The sequence below is a fragment of the Salvelinus fontinalis genome, chromosome 7, assembly GCF_029448725.1.
Source record: "Salvelinus fontinalis isolate EN_2023a chromosome 7, ASM2944872v1, whole genome shotgun sequence".
NCBI classification, from domain to species: Eukaryota; Metazoa; Chordata; class Actinopteri; order Salmoniformes; family Salmonidae; genus Salvelinus; species Salvelinus fontinalis.
The window spans coordinates 27,953,951-27,971,879 of NC_074671.1; the positions used below are offsets into that span (position 1 = coordinate 27,953,951).

A 17,929-nucleotide genomic window follows, 5' to 3' on the forward strand; every position below is an offset into this window, starting at 1 on the left:
TATTATGTGACTTGTTAAGCACAATTTTACTCCTGAACTTATTTAGGCTTGCCATAACAAAAGGGTTGAATACTTTTTGGCTCAAGACATTTCAGTTTTTCATCAAAATGTCTAAAAACATAATTCCACTTTGTCATTATGGTGTATTGTGTGTAGGCCAGTGACACAAAATCTCAATTAAATGAATTTTTTATTCAGGCTGTAACACAACAAAATGTGGAAAAGGTCAAAGGGTTTGAATACTTTCTGAAGGCACTGTATGTGCTGGTTTCTTTGTGATACGTTTTTTCCTAGGTTGATTTGGAAAAGGGACTTGACGATGTCCTATTCACTGTCAGTTAGGATTTAGAAATGAGTGTCACTGACTTTCTCACATACCCCACCCCCTTTTCTTGGCAAAACAACCACAGTGGAAAAGACCGATGGGAAAGAACTTGTCACAGGAGTAATGGCACTGAGGTAATGAATTGGACTGTCTTGCCAGACACTGTAGCATTAGCCCACTGGCAAGCGCTAGAGTCATGGAAGCCCTTTGCAGTGTTCTTGAAAAGAGCTCTTTGGTGTACTACTGGACTGCATTGAGGTCTGGATTGACCCAGCCTGAACACTTCTCTCAGGCTTCGGTTAAGTCTGTGGCATCTTTTGCCAATTTATCTTTCCCCCTCTCTCTTTTTTCTTCCTGTATCTCTGCTCTGACGTTTATTAGGATGAATCTTGACCTGGAGACAGAGCTGAGGGATTTCCACTAGATAGGCCAGCTGCAAAGTCAAAATTGGCTTTATATCATATAAATGCAAGAAAACAAAAATGTGCTTTGGTCTTAATTTAAGATTAGGGTTAGGCATAAGAACAGCAGTGGGGTTAAGGTTAGGGTTAGGTTTCAAATCAGATTGTATTACTTTGTGGCTGTCCCCAGCTAGTGACTACCCCGCAGAGCTGCCTCCAGTACATGAGTCATCCCAATAAATGCCCACCTGCTTCTCCTTGTTGTTGTCCTCATAGTTGTCTTCTCTCCTCTCGCTCTCATTCTTCATTCTACCTTTTTTCAACCTTTTTTGAGTTTATGATGCACAAACTATATGGATCATTTTATATGGATCCTCATTGGTTTGGGTATCAGTGGGGAATTATTTTTACCCCAAAATGCCTTGCTGTGGTTGCACACTTAAAATACATGAGTTTCTCTTTCATTTTTCCCCTTGTCTGAAATAGTTTGTGCATGTTAAATACCAGATGTTTGACTACCTACTCTCGGATGTCTCAAACTAAAGGAATCTTGCACCATCTGTACCCCTTGTAAATTCATGTCTAGTGTAATCAGCTGGGTGAGATATGTCCTTTTAATTACAGGTTTGCAAGTAATACAGAGACATCAAATGTGATTACACTGTCGTGTTGAACGACCAGGATTGATAAAACGTATGGTAGGAAGGAGTTCATTGAAAAGGGGACAAAGGATAGTTATTCAGCCAATAGCACTTCACACACATCACACAAAGGAGTAATCAATACTTTTCCAGTTTGTGTTTATTTCTTCTTTTTTTTAATTACCCGATGAACTTGGGTGTTTTATATTTCAGGTCATTTGTTTTGGCTGGATCTTTGTGTTATGTCTGTCTGTTGTTTGTCTGCATATTTGTGTATGTCTAAAATCTAACTTGTTTTATTAGCCCAACATGCTGGTCTCCATTAGAATAATACTGCACTTGGACTGGCAAAAGCAGTGTCTGCATGTTTTTTAATGGCAGTACGTGTTTGTCTCACCATTGGGATGGAAGTGAAGGGCTTTGAAGACACTTCCAGGATCTATTCCTTCCGATGCATAGAACCGCAGATGAAAGTTCAACTTTTATGAGTCATGCTCTGGCTACCGAGGCTTGACTGATGCTGAGGTTGGACTCAACAGTTTCTCGTAAAACTCTTGTTTTCAATCGAAGTTACAAAATGATCAAGACGGCTGATGTTTTTATTTCTTCAGCAAACAGTAAAAGTAGAGAGGGTTTCAAAACCGTTTGGTTTTGAAAAGAACAGATAGCAAAGATTTGAACTACCACTGCACTTGCAGTTGGCTCAATCAAACTAGTTGATATGAGCCTTAGTTGATACCTTTTGTCTCTTACAGAGAGCAAAGAGACTTAGCTGTGTATCCTCCAAAAGAAACCCAGGTGCTCAAACTCAAAATAGAGTGAATCAAAAGAAAAGAAAAGCTGTCTTCGTTTAACTTTTCCCACCAGCTGCGTGAAAGTGTGGATAGGAGCTATGGGGGAAATGTAGCCTAATTAGGAGCACTGTGATTCTCTGGGTTTGGAATGCTCTTATGATCAGTGAGTGACATATAATTACGGAATTTGGATGTTGCTTCTTGTCCAGTGGCAGCTGGCCATGTCTCCTGCATGCAAAATCCATAGTATCAGTTAGGATTTGGATGATGAAACTAAGGCTTGTTCATCCATCAAAATGAATGGCATATGTACAGTTGAAGTCGAATGTTTACATACACTTAGGTTGGAGTCATTAAAACTCGTTTTTCAACCACTCCACAAATTTCTTGTTCACAAATGATAGTTTTGGCAAGTCGGTTAGGACATCTACTTTGTGCAGGACACAAGTAATTTTTCCAACAATTGTTTACAGGCAGATTATTTCACTTATAATTCACTGTATCACAATTCCAGTTGGTCAGAAGTTTACATACACTAAGTTGACTGTTTCCTTTAAACAGCTTGGAAAATTCCAGAAAATATGTCATAGCTTTAGAAGCTTCTGATAGGATAATTGACATAATTTGAGTCAATTGGAGGTGTACCTGTGGATGTATTTCAAGGCCTACCTTCAAACTCAGTGCCTCTTTGCTTGACATCATGGGAAAATCATAAGAAATCAGCCAAGACCTCAGAAAAAAAATTGTAGACCTCCACAAGTCTGGTTCATCCTTGGGAGCAATTTCCAAACGCCTGAAGATACCACATTCATCTGTACAAACAATAGTACGCAAGTATAAACCCCATTGGACCACGCAGCCGCCACACCGCTCAGGAAGGAGACGCCTTCTGTCTCCTAGAGATGAACGTACTTTGGTGCGAAAAGTGCAAATCAATCCCAGAACAACAGCAAAGGCCCTTTTGAAGATGCTGGAGGAAACAGGTACAAAAGTGTCTATATCCATAGTAAAACAAGTCGTATATCGACATAACCTGAAAGGCCGCTCAGCAAGGAAGAAGCCACTGCTCCAAAACCGCCATAAAAAGCCAGACTACAGTTTGCAACTGCACATGGGGACAAAGATTGTACTTTTTGAAGAAATGTCCTCTGGTCGGATGAAACAGAAATAGAACTGTTTGGCCCTAATGACCACCGTTATGTTTGGAGGAAAAAGACCCCAAGCATACTTTCAAAGTTGTGGCAAAATGGCTTGAGGACAACAATGTCAAGGTATTGGAGTGGCTATCACAAAGCCCTGACCTCAATCCTATAGAAAATTTGTGGGCAGATCTGAAAAAGTGTGTGTGAGCAAGGAGGCCTACAAACCTGACTCAGTTACTCCAGCCCTGTCAGGAGGAATGGGCCAAAATTCACCCAATTTATTGTGGGAAGCTTGTGGAAGGCTACCCGAAACGTTTGACTCAAGTTAAACAATTTAAAGGCAATGCTACCAAGTACTAATTGAGTGTATGTAAACTTCTGACACACTGGGAATGTGATGAAAGAAATAAAAGCTGAAATAATTGTCTCTATTATTATTCTAACATTTCAGATTCTTAAAATAAAGTGGTGATCCTAACTGACCTAAGACAGGGAAATGTTACTAGGATTAAATGTCAGGAATTGGTGTGGAATAACTTGACTGGCCTGCACAGAGCCCTGGCCTCAACCCCATCGAACACCTTTGGGATGAATTGGAATGCCGACTGCGAGCCAGGCCTAATCGCCCAACATCATTGCCCGACTTCACTAATGTTCTTGTTGTTGAATGGAAGCAAGTCCCTGCTGCAATGTTACAATATCTCATGGAAAGCCTTCCCAGAAGAGGGGAGGCTGTTATAGCAGCAAATGGGCGACCAACTCCATATTAATGCCCATGATATTAATGCCCACATACTTTTGGTCATGTAGTGTATCAAGTGGAACCCACTATAAATGGACCACCCAGTATGAGAATGGGCAAAGCATTTAAATGCAGACCAAGGCCAGCGCTAGTTCTTGAGAACCCCCAACCCGCAACCCGAAAGCTCCAACACTGAATGTGACCTGTGATGTGTGTTGATGTGCATGCATGCTGTGTTCATACCAATCTAAAATAAATAAAGGAATAAGACTGAGGATTTTCGTAAGCATTTCCACAACTAGGGTTCTCCCTAGTCCTCCAAGCAGTGTTATTTTCTATACACATTTTTACATTTTCTCTAAGCCATTCTATATGGCAGAGATTATATTTTTTTAGTTGTTTTCTGAAGCCTCTATGAGTGTTGAGTCAACATATTTTTTCACTTTGTGTTGTAGTCTTGTATCATGTTCCCCAGAGGGCCTGAGTCTGGTTATGTCATCACAACCTGGTCAGGAGGAGTCTGATCTCAGGTCAGGTCTGGAATACAAATCTACGTGACAAACTTTAGGAGGGTCGCTGTCTGTCTGTGCTCTGCTCGCACACAAATCTAACTAACAGGCATTAGCGGGGTCAATGTTCGTTTGTCATGCAGCAACAGACATACATGTTGTAGAAAGAGTGTACTCTGTCTCTGAAAATCTATAAATCTACATAAATAAATCTACATAGCTGACAGACATTATGTCTATCTGTCTGTTCCCATTTTCCATCTAAATTCCCTCCACATTTGGACATACCCAATGCTATAATCTATTTGTATACCTGTGTGATATATTACACTGTAGAGACTTTTCTTGAATGCAGTAGGCTGCAAGCTTGATTTTGGACGTCCCATTACATCGTGTAACGAGCTGCAGCTTTTTATCAGGGTTGTTCCCCCTCATAAAGAACCAAAGTCTAGCCATAACCTCTATATGCCCCATATAGGTGGATCATCCAAAACTCTTCATTTGTTGGACTTTCGGGAAACCCATTTATAATCATGGGGTATCAAATGGTGAAAACGTTTCCCACACTCTCCAGTGTTTTTGTGTTTGTGTAGGAGATGAGATTTATACACTGCCATATTTCCCCCTCCTCACTTTTATCACGCAATTGTGTCTGTGTCTCAGTCAGAGGATTCATATTAAGGGAATATCTTAATTGCATACTCCTCGCTTCATCTTTCCTCTCTCCTTGTCTCCCTCTCAAAACCCACTGGATGAGAAAGCCAGAGGTCCCTCCCGTCGGACCTTCTCCTCCATTGGATTTTTGAGAAGGAGGTGAGGAGAGAGGATGCAAGAAGTATGCAATTTAGATTCTTTCTGTTTTTAGCTGATAATGATTCCACTCTCCCCACACCGGGACGGCGAGGTGACATCATTCTTAGCGACTTCTTTCAATGATTACAATCACTCTGTACAAACCCTTTGAGAAGGGACGGGCCGCTTTGAGGGGTGATGAGGAGATGGTGATATCATCGGAGGAGAGCACTCCGTGTCCCAGTGTGATGGGTCGCTCTCAGGAATCAGATCCAGCTCCAGGGCCAAAAAAAGAGATGGGGGAATCCTCCTCTCTCACGCCACGGTGATGGGATCCAGCTTGCAGCTTCTCACGACTCCCTCCTTCCCTCGGCACGGCGGCACTCAGCGCACATCTGCAGTCTGGAGGGGCCTCAGTGTTTACATATGGCCAACCATACAACGCCGACCACAGCACCAAACTCCCTAACCGCCGCCTTTGAAAAGAGCAAGTTTATCTGATGAAGCCATTGTACAAGTGCATGCAAGATAAACTTGACACTTCATTTTCACACAAACATCCCAAAACAAGATAATGAGATCCATGGTAACCCTATAGTTAGTCATTGATGATAGAAGACTGCATGGCACCATCTGTGCCGAAAGCTTAAAAGCCAGTTGATAGGTACCACATTTGATGCCTTTCTCTCATGGCTGGAGCTTTGAACAATATCAAATGGACTGCACCATTTTCAAAGTGTAAATATGTTAATACAAAGTGTTCTACAACAATGAACATATGTTTCTTGACAATGAGATTATGGGGAAGAGAGGAAAAATGGCTAATGACTTGCGTGTGGGATTTTTATTCATATTTCTTTTATATTTCTCAGGCTGCAAAAGGTCTCTGACGTGACATATCTCTATGGTAGCGTGAACTATGCTTCTGATTGTTTTCTCTCTATTTATATCTCTCTTTCTCTCTCTCTCTCAGACTCAGACCGCAGCACACGGACATTGAGCACCCCCAGCCCTGGCCTCATCCTGCCCACAAAGTCCCCCTCCCTCTCCTCTCCATCCCTATCCATCAACGGCCATGAGTCCACCTCCCCCTCTGGCTCTGCAGAGACCGTCGCCATGGTGCACCCCCAGCCAGGCACCCAGACCCGCTCCCGCCAATCTAAAGGTCAACACTACGCCCCCATCGACCTCCTCCCTGATCATGCCCTCCTGCAGATCTTCTCTCACCTTCCCACCAATCAGTTGTGCTGCTGTGCACGGGTGTGCCGGCGCTGGTACAACCTGGCGTGGGACCCGCGCCTGTGGAGCACCGTTCGTCTGACAGGCGAGCTGCTCCATGCCGACCGTGCCCTGAGGGTGCTGACCCACCGGCTGTGCCAGGACACCCCCAACGTGTGTCTGACCCTGGAGACAGTAGTGGTCAGCGGCTGCCGGAGGCTCACTGACCGGGGGCTGCATGCAGTGGCTCAGTGTTGCCCGGAGCTGCGCCGCCTAGAGGTGACCGGCTGCTACAACATCTCCAACGAGGCCGTGTTCGAGGTGGTTTCCTGTTGCTCCAACCTGGAGCACCTCAATGTCTCAGGTAACCATGGGAGGTTGGGGACCAGTTCAGGTCAGAAGTGGTTGGAGACTCTGAATGAGTGAAGAATCAGCTTTTATGCAAATGCTTCACACATGTTCCTATTGTTTTTCACATCGTATATCAGAGGAATGCCTAGTGTCCTGCGGTTATTATAGGGATCGTTATTGATTTGCATTGGCATTTGTGTCCCTTGCCGTTGCAACCATTAAAAACACGTTAACATGACAAATAGTTACACATCATACATGTTTTTGTTTTATTGAACTGTTTATGAATGATAAAACATAATGCAAGTCCTTTATACTGAAATACTTTGTTTATGCATTGTTTAAAGTACTAAGGGTAAGTAAATTGCTCCAAAATGTCACCTGGTGTCACTCAATTTAAATGAAGGGAAATAACATTGTGAGCTAAATTATTAACCATATCACTTTTGTAATTAATTTTCAATGAATGACTTAGCACATGCGGCCTGCGTTTCAGAAAATCCTATTTTATCTAAAATGTCTCATTAGTGTTACTTCTTTTAGTTGACCTTTATTTAACTAGGCAAGTCAGTTAAGAACAAATTATTATTTACAGTGACAACCTATCGGGGAATAGTGGCTTGTTCTGTCTTGTTCAGGGGTAGAACAACAGATTTTTACCATGTCAGCTCGGGGAATCGATCCAGCAACCTTTAGGTTACTGGCCCAACGCTCTGACCACTAGGCTACCTGCTACCCCAAATGTACTACTCCTACTGGTGTCACAATGTTATCATAATGCAATTCTTAAAAATGTAGAGTCATTGTCGGCCCGCAATGGAATTTTAGGAATGCCCATCCATAAAACAGGCAGTTGCATTTGCTTTATTAGTCCTGATTCCTGTGACTGTTCAATTTGGCTAATTTAAGCTCTACATCAGCTACCAAACCTTTATCAGGAGTCATCCTAAGCCTATTTGCAATGAGAATCCATGTGTTTACACAGCAGAAATGCAAAAGTATTTTGTTTTTCGCTATGACGCAGCTCGTCAAAAATATACAAATACCACTGATTATCATGACAATTTAGCCCACGGGGTGAAACTCCCGGGCAGCAGTTTTGAGTAGCTTGATTTTCCATTGCATATTGTCCATTTTACTTTGACCTGTCCTGTTTTAGGATATATTATTTGTTAACATGTAATATTCAAATCAAAGCACATTTTTCATTTGATTGGGCACCAGGTTAAACTGTTTTGGTGGTCACCAACCGGTCGATTGCGATCACACTGGGTAGGCAGTGTTCCCATTTTGAACCATTTAATTTATCTGAAAATACAAACTCCACCTACCGGATGGACCAGGACATCTGTGGCTAAATTGAATGTGTTTACTGCTCTGGCAATTCTAATCGCTCACATCACCGTGCCTAGAGCTTCAATGACCCCGGCCACAGCAAAGTTTGGTACTGGCCTATGTAAGATTTAATAACTTTTTAAACAATGACCAGAGAGAGACTGTCAAAGAATACAGCAAAGAGCTGCTGTATTGAGTGAGTTCGTGAGTTTTTATTTATCACTGTCAACACCGTTTTAATTCAACACTATTACAAAACATAAAACGCGCTTCTCCAAACTCCCACTTGCGCTGCAGCTGTAATGAATGAGTAGCTATCGATAGCCCTGTGTTTATTATTATTAGCATTTCGTTGTTTCTATTTTAATATCGAGGAATATTTCACTGTCTCTGGTCATAGGAACGACATTCATTTTTGCACAAGGCTGATGCGGTGCAACTCAAGTTTTGCCATCAGGTGGAAGACGGCGTACCGTCTCTCTGGTCAGTCTTACCAGAGGAAAGGAAGGAGAGAGCAGAGACCATGAGAGGTCGGACCCTTTGCTGCTCTCTCCTTCCCTCCTCTGAGACTAATTCAGTGCATTCAAGACAACTGGGAACTGTGAAGAAAACTAGATCTGACTCTGAAAAATATATTTAACTGTTCATCCAACTCAGAATTCCAAGTTGGAAACTCTGGCATCTTTCTAGAGCTCTAACTTTCCGACCTGAAGATCACTCATGTCATGATTTGAGTTTCCAGTTGCCTTTAAAGCACCATGACCATCAGATGCAGGTAGCATTAGTCCAGTAAAATAAAATAAAAAATAATTTCAATTAATGCTCAGCTGTGCCTCGCAAGTGCTACACCAACTGATCTGTTTTGTTATCAAAGCTTGAGTTTTGAAGTATAATATGGTCTGAGAAGAACAATATTGGCAGGCCAGGCATATAGCAAATATGCTGTGATAATGTATTAGGCCTAATGCACAAACCTTATTCCAACATAACTGTTTTTATTAGGTTAATGTTATGTTTTTTAAGTCATGTTTTTTTTTTAATGAAGCGGTAGATCTCGGCTTGCTTTTTGACTGTGAAAGGGATCTTGTCTCAGAAAAGGTTGGTGACCACTTGGCTATTTGATCTGAGAAATGTGCATGATGTAAAAAGTGTCTGTCTCGTGAGATTTTCATGAATGTAATTTCCAGACTGTAGGCTACAGAAAAAGCCACATACTCTTTGTACCGTAGGCTATAGGCTACATGCTTTATGTTAGACCTTTTTTATTTATTTTTTACAAAGTGGGCACTGCTTATCATGGGGCGGCATCAGCGCTCACCTAAATAGCCCATATGCCACTGGGTGAGATAAATTATCACAGTTTTTTAGCAGAATTATGTGATGTATTATGTGTTGTTGGAGGTGCATCTTGGTCAGTTTAGCTCGGGAAATGCCTCCCTTGTCAATCTGCAGCATTAGGCGGCTGCCTAATCTTGCCTAATGTGCGGGCCGGCCCTGCATCACACACGTCTGTGAACTTTCCTTAAAGAGAAATTCATTTCAGTCCTGGTTTTCTCCCGAAGCTGGGAAAAACATTAAAGGAGCATGGAAGCTCTTCCAGCCATTGGTTCCCTAGTGGGAGAGGAAAGACCTACTTAGCTTTGAAAGCAGGACTCCTTTACCTAACAGGAGTAAGAGGGCTAGTCTGGTGCTTTCATTAAGGAAGTGGCACGACAACAAAAAACATTTACTTTGACAAGGCTTTGGTGACAAAGCAAAGTCCGTGCCATGAGGAAGTAAAGTCCTTTGTTGTAAAAATAGACTTGAATGGTCGTGGTTGTAGGAATAATGAAATGAAGATGTATTTATTTTGCTGGAAAATGTTGGTCCCCTGACGTGTTATTTGTATTCTGAATTTGGTCCATGTCTTTCAAGAAGTATGGTTAGGCAATATAGCAGGTTCTACTTTGGCACCCTCAAGTGGTCTTTTCTCACATAGCTGCAGCATTAGTACAAATTATAAGGAAATTGCGTATACTATACTAAGAGAGAATGGTCAGACAACAAAATATGTAAATTGCTTGAAGTTACAGACCAAGACCAGTTACGATTACATGGCTTTTGTAGTCATTCATGAGGTAATCATTGCTGTCTTTGTAATAAGCCATACCCCTTCTGTTCCTCCAGGCTGTTCCAAGGTGACCTGCATCAGCCTCACCCAGGAGGCTTCAGTCCAGCTCTCTCCGCTGCATGGCCAGCAGATCTCCATCCACTACCTGGACATGTCTGACTGTTTTTCCCTGGAGGACCAGGGCCTCCGCACCATTGCCTCCCACTGCCCCCGCCTCACACACCTCTACCTGCGGCGCTGCACGCGTCTCACTGACGAAGCCCTGCGCCACCTGGCTCTGCACTGCCCCTCCGTCAGGGAGCTCAGCCTCAGCGACTGCCGCCTGGTGGGGGACTTCGGGCTGCGCGAGGTGGCCCGCCTGGAGGGCTGCCTGCGCTACCTGAGTGTGGCCCACTGCGGCCGCATCACGGATGTGGGGGTGCGCTACGTGGCTCGCTACTGCCCGCGGCTCCGCTACCTGAACGCGCGGGGCTGCGAAGGCCTCACGGACCACGGCCTGGGACACTTGGCCAGGAGCTGCCCCAAACTCAAGTCCCTGGATGTAGGCAAGTGCCCGTTGGTGTCAGACAGCGGGCTGGAGCAGCTGGCACTGTATTGCCAGGGCCTGAGGAGGCTGAGCCTGAGGGCGTGCGAGAGCGTGACGGGTCGAGGTCTACGGGCCATAGCCGCGAACTGCTGCGACCTGCAGCTGCTCAACGTACAGGACTGCGAGGTGTCGCCGGAGGCACTGCGATTCGTTAGGCGCCACTGCAGACGTTGCGTCATAGAGCACACGAACCCCGGGTTCTTCTGAGAGAGGGATCACTGGATTCACCTTCTGACAAATGGATATGTTTAAATTCCTGCTCTGGGGTTGACCAAGAAGAGGGCTGAGTTGTCAGTACTAGTTGGAAATGGTGTGCAATATCCACTTGTGTATTTTCTTAAGGTAATTTGCATGGTTAATAATGCTGTTCTTTGCATACACTCACATGGAATGTATTTAACATATTTATCTGTATAAAGGGAGGCAAATGTTTCAATGTATTAGACCTTGTTTGGTATTCCTCTCACATGTCACATTTCGGATGTAACGTTTGCTATGCAACAACATTGAGCACTGGGTACAGATTCATTTCGAATGCCTTCTCTTTACCTTTGTCCATCTTTTGTGCTTCATTCCATCAACTTTAAGGAGACAGATATTCACCTTTACATTGTACACATTCCTTTTTGCGCGGGAAGTTATTCCACACCAAACCACTATGAATGTATCACTAGTAAGCTAACCCAATAACCAGCATATCTGGTGACTTCTTAACCCTGTGTTCAAGTCCAGTAGAAAGAAAGGTGTATCTTTGTCAGTCTTAAGTGCTTATAATGTTTCTTTTTTTTGTATTTTGTGTAACATATGTACTTTATCAAATCTAATAGACAATCACTTCAATTGAGCTCAATGGTGTCATGCGTCTTGACTATTTTATCTTGCAGAGTACAGTGTATAGAATTAGTGTATCGACTCAGTGTACAACTACGTTTTACTACCAAATAGAAAACAAAAGGATTGGTGTTCTTTTGACCAGGAACATGTTGCTGCTACAATTATTCTAATAAACAGCTTTGTAATAAACAATTCTTCAACCATCAGGACATATTTTTTCACACAGAATGAAGTGAAAATAGCCACGAGACGTGACGCCCATGTGGACATGAGTATGCATGAAGTTCATCTGTAGTAGCACTCGCTATTTAGGGCCGTTCAGGTGCTTGGAAAAAGCATAGTATCTAATAAATACCGGTGCTACCATAAGTGGCTTGCTACCATATACTGTATCATACACTATATACGGTACCTTAACTGACAGAGGGAGCCGCAGAGAGATTGCGAGAGATAATCCGTTGAGTTGTTAAACCAAAGGTCATTGTTCTGTCTGCGCATGTGTGACACAGCACTTCACAGCACGCTTCCTGTGTATTCATTCCATTGCTGTGCCATGTTACCTCATATGCTAGGGACTGTGTGTCACCGCAACTTTGGCCACCATCCTCTAGGGTTGTGCTCCTGTTATAACACACTGACAAAGAAGAGTAGAATAACATTTGAGTACCTGAGTGTTAAACAGTAGTTATTTTCACTGTCTTGTATTGTAGCTACATGTCTTCTTCTCTGTTCTTCTGTTATGTTGAAGTAGAAATTGGAATTTCAATCACTGACTGACAACCAATGACAATTAACACTGATAGTCAATGGTTTGTGTGTATGTGAGTGTGTGCGTGTTTATGATTCATTTGAATGCCTATGTAATGTATGTGTTTTCATCAGTCTGAGTTTCTCTTTCTCTCTGAAAGTAACAGCCATGATGAAACAGTTTCTGTTGACTTTTTGCCTGGCCGTAGGCCTTTTCAGCACTTTGTTAGCTCAAACAGGTACATATTGCATTACAGATGTTGTCATAATTTAACCTACAACCTGATCCTACTCCCCTCCTTTTTACCTATTGGTCAATATGACTTCAAGTCTGACTGACAGACACGTATGTACTTCTAGAGGCTTCTAGCCCTTTGGTAACCCTAAAGAGTGGTAGTGTTCGTGAGCAGTACAGGACAGTGAAGGGCACAGAAAAGGTATTGGGGGAGTACCTGGGGATTCCCTTTGCACCTAACCCCCCCCCCCCCCCCCCCCCCCCCCCCCCCCCCCCCCCCCCCCCCCCCCCCCCCCCCCCCCCCCCCCCCCCCCCCCCCCCCGGCTCGCTGAGTCTGACTGCTCCTTTGCCTGCTGAGCCCTGGGAGAGAGTGATAGATGGCACCAAACCACCCCTTACTCAGGTTATGGTTTGGATCCATGGGGAAGCTTAGCTATGGGTGGAACCTTCCAATATGATGGATGGGCTCTGGTGGCCTATCAGAATGTGGTTGTCATTCAGTATCGCCTTAGCATCCTGGGTTTCTTAAGGTATGACCATGACAACATTTCACCAGTGTTACTCTACATTTACTCCAATTCGCATTAAGTGCCTTAAACTCTAACTGAACTATACAATGGTTTTACAATGGTGCCTTGAATGTTCATTTGATGTGCCAGCTGTGCCAAAACAACATTACAACACCAGATGTATTGTTTATTTGCTTCAAGTACAGGAGACAAACATGCAGGTGGTAACTGGGGCTTCTTGGACCAGTTTGCCAGCCTTCAGTGGGTTCGTGATAATATAATGGATTTGGGGGGAGACCCAGGCTCAGTCACCATCTTTGGACAATCTACCTGGGGCATTAGTGCCTCCATGCTGGTAGGTATGAGAAAGACAGCAGTGAGATGGTCAGGTACAGAGGAGTAGTGGTTGAATTTATACCTCACAGTGTAAACCATCAAAACCAAAGAGAGTAGAACTGTTTGATCCAATGGCTCTGTCTATCACATGATGGGTGTTGTGTCTGTTAGCTGAGGGCCTGTTTCCCAGAGCCATCCCTATGAGTGGAGTGGCACCACTGGAGGCCCATTACACCAACAACTCACTGGCCAACGCCAAGGTACTCATGAATACCTATGTAACACAGCATCCAGGTCCACACCCACCCTGCCCCTATTAATGCGGGTACAAAACAAACCATTGGTTACAATATGAATAACATGATGGCCCTGACTATGATCTAAAATAGTAACCAGTCTTCTCTGAGAGGGTTTGTTCATGGCAGGTGAATTCTTCTCCCATTCCAGATGATGGCCAATCTGTCAGAGTGTGATGACAGTACTACTGAGAAGATTGTGCAGTGCAGTGCAAGTATGAGGTCATTCTGTTCTGTTTGATGTGGCTTATGTTTTGCATGTTGGTCTATTATCATATGCACCGAAGCTAACAAAACTATCTGTATTTTAGGTTCAGGCATTCTTGGGCCCTGCCATTGATGGTGTGTTCCTGAAAGTGCCTCCTGAAGAGGTTTTGAAGAACAAGGAGTTCCTGAAGGTTCCTATGGTTGTAGGGGTGGTCAACCATGAATTTGGATGGATTATGGCTCAGGCAAGCTCATTGGCTTTTATATCTTGTTGTGAGATTTTCTTTAAGACAACATTCTCGTGGTCATCAGATCAGATCAGATTACTGTACCTGTATCACATTTCCGATATCTTCACCTCTGTTGCAGTCTAACTGTTGTTTCTGATGCCATAGTTTTTTGCACCTCTGGGTTGGGTTGATGGCATAGAGAAGCAGTCTGTGGTATCCGTGATGGATATTTTCTTCCCAGTTTATGTAAGTTCTCCATCCACTTATATACTTCTCTTCCCTTTGAACTCACGAAAATTGGCCTACAGTGCATTTGGAAATTATTCAGACTCGTTACAGACATATTCTAATACGAATTAATTGTTTTTTCCCTCATCAATCCACACACAATACCCCATAAAAACAGGTTTTTAGAAATGTTTCTAAAGTTATATAAAAAAAACTGAAATATTATATTTACATAAGTATTCAGACCCTTTACACTGTACTTTGTTGAAGCACGTTTGGAAGCGATTACAGCCTTGAGTCTTCTTGCGCATGACGCTACATGCTTGACACACTTGTACATGGGCAGTTTCTCCCATTCTTCACTGAAGATCTTCTCAAGCTCTGTCAGGTTGGATGGGGAGCATCGCTGTACAGCTATTTTCAGGTCTTTCCAGAGATGTTTGATCAGGTTTAAGTCCGGGCTCTGGCTGGGCTACTCAAGGACATTCAGAGACTTGTCCTGTAGCCACTCCTGCGTTGTTTTGGCTGTGTGCTTAGGGTGGTTGTCCTGTTGGAAGGTGAACCTTCGCCCCAGTCTGAGGTCCTGAGCACTCTGGCGCAGGTTTTCATCAAGGATCTCTCTGTACTTTGTTCCGTTCATCTTTCCCTCAATCCTGATTAGTCTCCCAGTCCTTGCCGCTCAAAAAAAAAATCCCCACAGCATGATGCTGCCACCACCATGCTTCACCGTAGGGATGGTGACAGGTTTCCTCCAGATGTGACGCTTGGCATTCAGGCCAAAGAGTTCAATCTTGGTTTCATCAGACCAGAGAATCTTGTTTCTCATGGTCTGAGAGTCTTTAGGGGCCTTTTGGCAAACTCCAAGCGGGCTGTCATGTGCCTTTTACTGAGGAGTGGCTTCCGTCTGGCCTGATTGGTGGAGTGCTGCAGAGATGGTTGTCCTGGAAGTTTCTCTCATCTCCACAGAGGAACTCTGGGGCTCTAACAGAGTGACCATCGGGTTCTTGGTTACCTCCCTGACCAAGGCCCTTCTCTCCCGATTGCTAAGTTTGGCCGGGTGTTCAGCACTAGGCAGAGCCTTGATGATTCCAAACTTCTTCCATTTAAGAATGATGGAGGCTACTATGGTCTTGAGGACCTTCAATGTTGCAGAAATGTTTTCGTACCCTTCCCCAGATCTGTGCCTTGACACAATCCTGTCTCGTCACACTACTGACAATTCCTTCGACCTCCTGGTTTGGTTTTTGCTCTGACATGCACTGTCAACTGTGGGACCTTATATAGACAGGTGTGTGCCTTTCTAAATCATGTCCAATCAATTTAATTTACCACAGGTGTACTCTAATCAAGCTGTAGAAACATCTCAAGGATGATCAATGGAAACAGGATGCACCTGAGCTCAATTTTGAGAATCATAGCAAAGGTTCTGAATACTTATGTAAATAAGTATTCTGTTTTAGTTTTTTTAAATATTTGCAAAACATTTTAAAAACCTGTTTTCGCTTTGTCATTATGGGGTACTCTGTGTAGATTGATGAGGAAAAACATTTAATTTAATCCATTAGACAAGGCTGTAACATAACAAAATGTGGAAAAAGTCAAGGGGTCTGAATACTTTCCGAATGCACTGTATATTGATAGGACTAAATTGAAATGTTTCTTACAGAATAAATATTAAATGCATAACCATGGTAGCGATTGAAAGGGAATAGTTTGGAGTATCAGACAAAAGTTGAGGATACAACAGTTCACCTGGCACAAGACTGAATCCAAACATTACACTGTTAATTTTACGTGCATTTTACATTTACTGTACTTTTCGATGCATTTGTTGATAACGAAATCAGAAAATACTCTGGATAAATTCAGTAACATGATAAGAATATTCCTGGAAAAGTGATAGAATAATTTGTATGTTTAAGATAATGACTAAAGTATTCCACCCTGAAACCATATAATTGTATGAAATGTGTTAAGAGCCATACATCAATAATGTGTGTTACTAGGCCACTGTGATACTATTTCGCAATATGAGCTGGGTATAGTTGAGACATTCAAGGACAACTGAACAGTCGACTTGTGCTAACGTTGAAACTAATAACTGGAAAGAGGCCTCCCCACCCTAGGGAGGAGAAAAATGTTAGAAATGGCTAGGCGTGCAGAAGATGATGAAACATGTTGCAGAAGGGTGATAAACAATGTATGTGAATTGTGGAAAAATACAGCCCACCTAAAGAGAGGTGGAGTTTCTACTGATGTGAGTTCATTTGTGTGTGTGTGTACTATAAAAAGATTGTGTTCTCATTTTGAAGTCAGAGTGCTCTCTGAATAAAGTATTGATCTATTGCAGACTGGGACTTTGTCTATTTCTTCATTAACCAGGGCCTTACAACCTCTGGGAATTGGTCAAAGCTATAGTGACAGTTGAGTTCATCCATTGGGATAAAAATTCTCGTGACAAAAAGTGGGGTAGGTGCAACGTAAGACAAGGGTTTGAGTGAGAGGACTAACTGGTGTCTCCAAGTGGCCACACAAGTCATTTCAATGCACTTTTATGACTCAAAGAAGGCTTTTCAACTATAAAGTGCTTTTTTGAGCCTTCCTAGCTGTGCAGTTGAGGAACTAGAGCAAGCACACTTGACGTTGTTTTGTTTGGAACACAACCCTGCAATCACACAATTATTGTTGTTTCCGCAATCCAAAAACGGACCATTATAAATCGCATCCTGCGTCAGGTGGGCATCATTTGAAAGCTTGTTCTATTGCCGACATGACTAGCTAAGTTTTCAAATAAGATCTTATAGTGTTAGGCTTTCACAAGGCAATGCAGAGAAACGGATCAACATTTTGGTGCACATAGAAAGTGGTTCCGCGGCAAATTTTGTTACAACAGGCAAACATCTCATTTTGTTTAGAACAACCCACGGTATGACATATTGTAACTGAACATCAAACATAGTGATCATAAACATTGACACCGTATATGACATGAGCTTTATGATATGGAAATGGGAAGTGCACATTTAGACTCAAGTGGGGTTTGGTTTGCTTGTTTGACATCAAAGCGATATTTATTATAATCCTCAACGTCATCTTTCAAAATACATTGAGTCCTCTTAATTTACAGCATTTCCCTCGTTTCCTTCACTCAGTCAACAAAAAAATAGCAAAAGTACCCCAATTAGAGGGAGGGACGGGGGCAACTTCTTGTCACGTACAGTGCTCAAGTTCAGAACAACTGTCAGTCAAAACCCATACAGTGCTGTGAAGCGCAGAGCCTGAGCTCTGATGTCGTTTATAGCATGCTACCGTACAGCCACTGCGTTCCAATTTAGGTGCTTATCAGTGCCCAAATCTGTCA

At 43.0% G+C, this 17,929-nt stretch overlaps 2 protein-coding genes across 2 annotated transcripts in view; both read left to right on the forward strand.

Annotated features, from left to right (window-relative positions):
- The window catches only part of LOC129859330 (F-box/LRR-repeat protein 7-like), a 31,275-nt gene extending 19,292 nt beyond the window's left edge, over positions 1–11,983 (forward strand). The window contains exons 3-4 of the mRNA XM_055928970.1: positions 6,320–6,928; positions 10,417–11,983. Of these exons, the coding sequence (XP_055784945.1) occupies positions 6,320–6,928; positions 10,417–11,153 (1,346 nt within the window). The 3' untranslated portion in view covers positions 11,154–11,983. The remainder of the gene's footprint in view (positions 1–6,319; positions 6,929–10,416) is intronic.
- A 716-nt stretch (positions 11,984–12,699) lies between these two features.
- LOC129860054 (fatty acyl-CoA hydrolase precursor, medium chain-like) lies at positions 12,700–17,843 on the forward strand. Its single transcript, XM_055930397.1, has 6 exons — positions 12,700–12,766; positions 12,870–12,994; positions 13,246–13,292; positions 13,422–13,670; positions 13,798–13,867; positions 14,215–17,843. Exons 1-6 carry the CDS (start codon positions 12,700–12,702, stop codon positions 14,482–14,484), a joined length of 828 nt encoding a protein of 275 aa, XP_055786372.1. The 3' UTR covers positions 14,485–17,843.
- Positions 17,844–17,929: the final 86 nt, after the last annotated feature.

What these genes read in the sequence shown, in the direction of transcription:
- LOC129860054 (XM_055930397.1), top strand. Translation starts at nt 12,700, where the DNA reads ATGAAACAGTTTCTGTTGACTTTTTGCCTGGCCGTAGGCCTTTTCAGC. An exon ending in AGTACCTGGGGATTCCCTTT is followed by an intron (nt 12,995 to 13,245) that starts GCACCTAACCCC and finishes GTGGCCTATCAG; the next exon opens with AATGTGGTTGTCATTCAGTA. An exon ending in ACTCACTGGCCAACGCCAAG is followed by an intron (nt 13,868 to 14,214) that starts GTACTCATGAAT and finishes TCTGTATTTTAG; the next exon opens with GTTCAGGCATTCTTGGGCCC.